At 40.0% G+C, this 6,493-nt stretch overlaps 1 protein-coding gene across 1 annotated transcript in view; it reads left to right on the plus strand.

Moving 5' to 3' along the window:
• Positions 1 to 3,936: 3,936 nt before the first annotated feature.
• The window catches only part of LOC106012547 (acetylcholine receptor subunit alpha-type acr-16-like), a gene marked incomplete at its 5' end in the record, with an annotated part of 91,506 nt that continues 88,949 nt past the window's right edge, over positions 3,937 to 6,493 (plus strand). The window contains 1 exon segment of the mRNA NM_001310495.1: positions 3,937 to 3,981. Coding sequence (NP_001297424.1) covers positions 3,937 to 3,981 — 45 coding nt within the window.

Consider the following 6,493-nt stretch of genomic DNA (forward strand, 5'->3'; position numbering starts at 1 on the left):
GAGAGAGAGAGAGTGGGAGAGGGAGAGAGAGAGATAACAAATGCAAAAGAAAGGGAGATACGAGTTGCCGGAAAGGATTTTTCTTTTATATGTTTGCTTAGCCAAATGATTTCACCTAGCTGGACTCGCAGTCGCGTTGCTGCGAGAGCAGGAAACATACCCGACTGTATATTCCATAGCTTAAGGCTACAAAATCTTAGCAATCGGCAGACAGGGAACGAGAAGTATTGACGTGTTCACAAACAGGCTTTAAAGATGTATATCCTAAGGATACTGAGACAATAAAATGTAATAACTATTTCAACCAGCAAGGTTACGAACTTTTGACTGCCGATACAGTGTATATTTTTAAAAGAAATAATGTTTCTTGAGAGTTAAAAAGTGCAGAATACTTTTCGTTCACCGGAGCTACTGTTCATATGATAGATACCTATGGCTTAATGCTTGTTTTTTTATATTAAAGCAAAACGGTATGTTTATAGTCCCGCGGTCTATTGAAATGATCTTCTTTGTACACTCATCGCACACACACACACACACACACACACACACACACACACACACACACACACACACACACACACACAAACACACAATCACACACATTTATACACAAATACGTACCCTTACTTTACTTACTTTATCCGTCCTCTTGTACCTCGAGGGCGTCGAGGGGAGAAAGAGCTTCCTGTCTCTTGCAAGTTCGATGGCCTGGCTGGGTATGTTCTCAGGGTATCCTTCACAGTCTGGATCCAGGTCTTTCTTGGTCTTCCTCTTGCCCTGACTTCGCTTGACACGAGCGTTTATGTAAACAAATCACAAAATGTTACTCCAATGTATGAGTATATGAAATACTTAACTTTTGGCAATACGTTTTTATATGTACATTTCAGTAAACGACAGCTCTGATATGGTATTAGAAAAATTAAAGTTCTTTTCAACAATGTTTGATTTTTTAGATGATCGAGCTCGAATTGTAATAAAAATTGTAAACTCTGACAGACTCGAATGAAAGTAAAGCCTTTAGGACTTCAATCACGGTCAGCTAAATCATTACCAAATTGAATTAAAGATACACCAAAAATGTGGAAATTCTATCGAGAAAACCTCTCCCTTGTACACGACTGCACAAAAGGTTTCATTTGCGATGTCTTTTTTTTTAGGGGGGGGGGGGACGGTGATTATTACTTTGTTATAGTAATTCACACCAAAGACTGAAAAGGTTCTTAGTACCCCTTGTGAAATCCTTGTTTTAAAAAATTTGGACCACCTTGTATGATTTGAAAAAGGAAGAACAAAAGCTTGTTTTCCTGCATGTGCTTCTAGCTTCTGAAACATTGATATCTTGGTTGATTCTCTGAGAAATTGTATGAGAAATCTATACATCAGAGATCTGATTTCTTGAGTATCTATCGGATGTACAAAGATATAACGCTTGCCCCCTCGACAAAGTAGCCCAGATTAGGAAGAACTCGCATTGGCTCTTGGTAAATATAAACACAGCCTTGCAATAGGCAGTCTCTTTCGATCCACGCGAAATCCGTTCGAACTGAGCCATAGTATTTGTTGAGGACTGGAAATGCAGTGATATATCACAATAGGAGTAGCCCAGTATTTGAGCAGACTGTTTTTTCACCAAAGAATACGCTGTTTATTTTCCATCTTCATTGAGAGAACACTTTTCTATCTATCTATCTATCTATCTATCTATCTATCTATCTATCTATCTATCTATCTATCTATCTATCTATCTATCTATCCGTTCGTCTGTCTGTCTGTCTGCCTGTCTGTCTATCTATCTATCTATCTATCTTGAAGTACACTTGTACAAGACTTCCCGAAAGGTCGCTTGCGTGAACTGAACAATTCATTTTTTTCTGAGACAAGGATTATTCCTGTGTTGAAGTCATTCGCACTGAGGACTGAAACGGGTCTTGTTATTCACAGTGATTTAATAATAATTTTGCCCCCAGAGATTTGGACTGTCCAGTACATTGGAGAACAAAACACTTGTACAGTCACACCCCTACACACTAGATAGATAGACAAGATAGATAGATAGATAGGTAGATAGATAGATAGATAGATAGATAGATAGATAGATAGATAGATAGATAGATAGATATTTGTTTCTGTATGCACTCAAACACACATACACACACTCATGATACGAGTGATGGTTATAAGTTTTGTGGGGTTGATCTTTCTTTCATATTCTAGCAAAGGCTTCATTAGACGACTATGGCTCCACGTCTGCTTCCCTTCTAGCACCCTTTGAAAAGAAAGGATGTGTGGAGAAAGGAATGCTGTACATCTCAGCAACAGGGGTTGCATATTAATTGTTCTCTCTCTCTCTCTCTCTCTCTCTCTCTCTCTCTCTCTCTTTCTCTCTCTCTCTCTCTCTTTTTCTCTCTTTCTCTCTCTCTCTCTTTCAAACACATTTCATTGTGAGATTCCAAGCTTCTGTAGGCACGTCAAGACTAAAGTATTTTAAGCCGAAAACAGAATTAACCTCTTAAAGATGAGATTAACTCTTTTTGAAAAAAAAGGAGAACAAAAAACGAATTTCGCATGCACTTCAAACCTTAGGCAGCTGCCTTGGTATTCTCATCTTCCGTTAAAGCAGCTTACAGTGGCGTTGCAAAAGGATGAGCCTATTATGAGGGAGACACCCGTGCATTGATTATACATTACGCGATCGTTATTGTGTACAGCTGACCGAGGAGCCCGCAGCCAGAGCGCCAACTTAATCAAGGGCCCATTGTGTTTCTTCGGGAAATCGGCAGAGGAATCAGCCCAGTTTGTTGGCCTACCGTGTTTCTCTTATGGGGAAGCGACACTTTTTGAGGGGAAAACTTTCATGAGGGTAGAACTGTATGAAGCCCCTGAAATCAGTGGAGATTCTACTGCAAGACATTTTAAAGTCTAAAAGACGTAACCCTTTCCAAAGTAGAGAGCTTAGGAGAGTTTGACTTCGAAGTTTGTACGTTCTAAAAATGCAAATCAAGTCTGCAAAGAAAACTTGAAAGTGTAACAACTTAAAGTTCGATTTTGGGTCCTGTAATCTTTGCTGATGTTACACACTTCAGTAGCACGGACCTACCCTTCCCCCCTTATTCTTCCATACTTTTTCATAAAAGTATTTTGTTTGATGGGGCATTGATAGGGGGGAGGGGGGGAGACAGACTCACTGCCTATTAGCGGCAGTTGGAAGTTTTCAGCTTGTGGAGCATGGCATACCAGCTACTATGATCGCCCCTGTCTGCTTTCTCTGGGTTTTTTCTCATTCATAAGTCTTTACCCCTTCATGTGTGCACCAATTTCGAAAAGATCTAGTTCCGTTTCAAGAATAGATACACCCTTTACCACTCCTAATAAAAATAAATAAATAAATGAACAAATAAACATGCGCCCCAAATGACAACGTGACTTTTAGCTTTAAAAAATCGAACAAAGGGTGGAAATTCTCTCTCCCTCCATCTCTCTCTCTCTCTCTCTCTCTCTCTCTCTCTCTCTCTCTCTCTCCCTCTCCCTCTCTCTCTCTCTCTCTCTCTATCTCTCTCTCTCTCTCTCTCTCTCTGGCACACACACACACACACACACACACACACACACACACACACACACACACACACACACACACACACACACACACACACACACACATATATATATACACATATACACACACACACTTTCGTCTCTAACTTTTAAACGTCCGAGAAGGAAGCCAGGTACCCATAAACTGAACATCAGACAAAAACCAATTAAGCATTGTATTGTATTAGACAAGCTTGTGAAAGTGTTGTTTCTCATTATTTTCTAGATTGGGTCGCATTTACAAACATAGAATACAGCCTCTTAGGACAATGTTTTAGCACCCTAAGTGCAACGTTTTTATGCCTGCTTCTACCCTCTCTTGTGTTTCGTTCACAGGACGAGAAGAATCAAGTGCTCATCACGAATGTCTGGCTAGACCACGTAAGTTTGCTTTTTTATATTATATGTTTGTGTGTTGTTGTTGTTATTATTGTTACTGCTGCTGATTCTGCTGCTGTTGTTGTTGTTGTCATTGTTATTGTTGTTGTTGCTGTTTTTGTTATTTTTGTTGTTGTTGTTGTTGCTGTTGTTGTTGTTGTTGTTATTGTTTGTAATTTCTTTTTGTTGATTTAGATATTTTTCCTAATGCTGTCGGAAGAGACTTAAAAAATCGTTTGTTGGTTTTTCATCCCGTTTTCTCCGTTGAGCTAAGGCACTTGAATGATACCTGCGTCGATGGTGTCTTGATCGGGCCTGTAAAGCCCGAATAAGGTATACACTTTTATAATTTTTAAGGCGTGTATTTCTTAGCACTTTCTTAGTCTTTTTGGGTTGAATCACTTCTTTTATAGATTCATGGCATGCAAAGTTTTGAAGTAGGGAGGCCTCTTATTGTTAAACGTTCCCACTCGAAATAGTTTGTCAATCTAGAACTTACACTCTTGGCATTATTTGAAATGTTTTCGGTTACAAAGTGTAGCTTCTTTCTTGCCAGAGTAGGCCTACTCCTTTCTGACCTTTCATCTACACAGCTTTTCTTTTCGTGTTCTCTGTTTATTTGGTGACGGTTACCTTTGTCTTTAGACAAGCCATAAATCATCGCTCTTCTGAGTCTACATGTTTGTTCTTATGTAACTGTATGTCTGTTCTTGTCTACTACACTAGACGTAGACAAAGAGTGTACTGATTGGCTGACGAAACAAACTCAGAAGGGCACGATTTCATCTCCGGGATACGTTTTGTAGACACACCTCTATTCTTCATGGTAGGGAAGTACACAGTCTTCACAGACAGCGCGATCCTCCTCTCTGTTTTGTTCTTCTGTGAGAGCCCAAGTATCAGGACATCCAAACACGCCAACTAATTAGTTATAGGATAAGACCAACAGCGTGCCATTATTCAAAGACCCGGTTATTCCCAGAGCGTTACAACACCCTCAATGCGAGGAGGTGAAAAAGCAGGCTTCGACGAGGGGATACATTCTGAACTTTTTCACTCTGACGGCGCCGGCGTCTGTTATGGTGTAGGGATTAGGCGCTTTGTTGTTGTACCCAGGAACCCTGTTGGGAGAAGTCATATCGAGTATTTCGGTCTTTCTACTGGTTAGTTGTATCCCTCTGAGTCCGGGTTGAGTCCCCCTAAAAAATCTAAATTGCGTCGATTAGAGGAAAGGCGGGGGGGGGGGTAAACACCCACATTATAGAAAAGGATAAACAACTACGAGAGTTTTTGGATAAAGGGACACCGATGTTTGATAATGACCCACAACTGAACAGAAACAAGCAATGGAAATTATCTGGTCTAGAATATATGGGTCTTATTTGCAGTTCATGATCTCCTTGACAGACTTGGCAGAGAGTCGTTAATCGACAATAACAGTGAATACGTACTAAGATTGCTCCATACAGAGAAATATTCAGGGCGATTTCGGGATGATCTCAAAACTTGTCTTGTTTATAAGAAAAGGACATTATATCAAAGTCCCACATCTTAAATAACCTTGTTATGTTAAGAGAGCAGTGCTTCGAAATTAATCAATATCCATTGCTTAGCTTCAAGACCAAAAGTAGTTTTACTTAACTTTGAGTATACTCGACGCTTCTTTTCATAATAACTAACTTGGTTGTGTATTCTGTTTTCAGGCTAGTCAACGTATCAGCATAGACATTTCAAAGTGCCATAAACTTTCTAACTCAAAAAATAATTCCAATTTGATTCTTTGCGAATTGGACCCGAGGCATAAGATTGATTTTCAAGAGATGCTACCCTTCAACAGTGTCGACACATGTCTTAATGTACTAAATGTCTCACCCACCACACGGCGCTTTTAATCAATAATATAGTGGGTGCATATTTTAAATGGTCTGACAATATTCTGAAACCGAATCTGGTAAGATTTTTACTTACTCACGTTAGATCCAATGTCGAAAGAGAACCGCTTACACAGTTCGTCTTCATATTGATGACTGATAGAAACAGAGATATCATGCCCACGTAAATTTGGCGACGCAAATTTTCTCGGGGATTATAGGTTTTTTTTCCTGGGGTTTAGGTCTTATGTCGGGTCACCCAAAATAGCATGTTCTCCAGGCGGACGAAGGTAATTTGGAAAACATTGCTCTCAGAAGGATAGGTTTCGACGCAGGCTGTGAGCAGGTCTTCCTTTAAAAAAGACCTTGTGAAGCATGTTGACTTCCTACGCATTTATTGTAGAATGTGATTAGTGCGCCAAGCGAGTCAAAGAAAACAATGTCAGTATGTTCGTCTGTCTGAGTGAGTTTGTATCGGTGAATGTGTTGGTATCATTGTGTATGTGTGTGTATGTGTGTGTGTGTTTGTTGGTGTGTAAGTGCGGGTGTAGGTGTGTGTGTGTGCGTGTGTGCGTGAGTGTATGTGTGTGCGTGTGTGTATGTTTTTGCGTGTGTGTATGTGTGTGTGTGTGTGTGTGTGTGTG

The sequence above is a fragment of the Aplysia californica genome, unplaced genomic scaffold (genome assembly GCF_000002075.1).
Source record: "Aplysia californica isolate F4 #8 unplaced genomic scaffold, AplCal3.0 scaffold00016, whole genome shotgun sequence".
NCBI classification, from domain to species: domain Eukaryota; kingdom Metazoa; phylum Mollusca; class Gastropoda; order Aplysiida; family Aplysiidae; genus Aplysia; species Aplysia californica.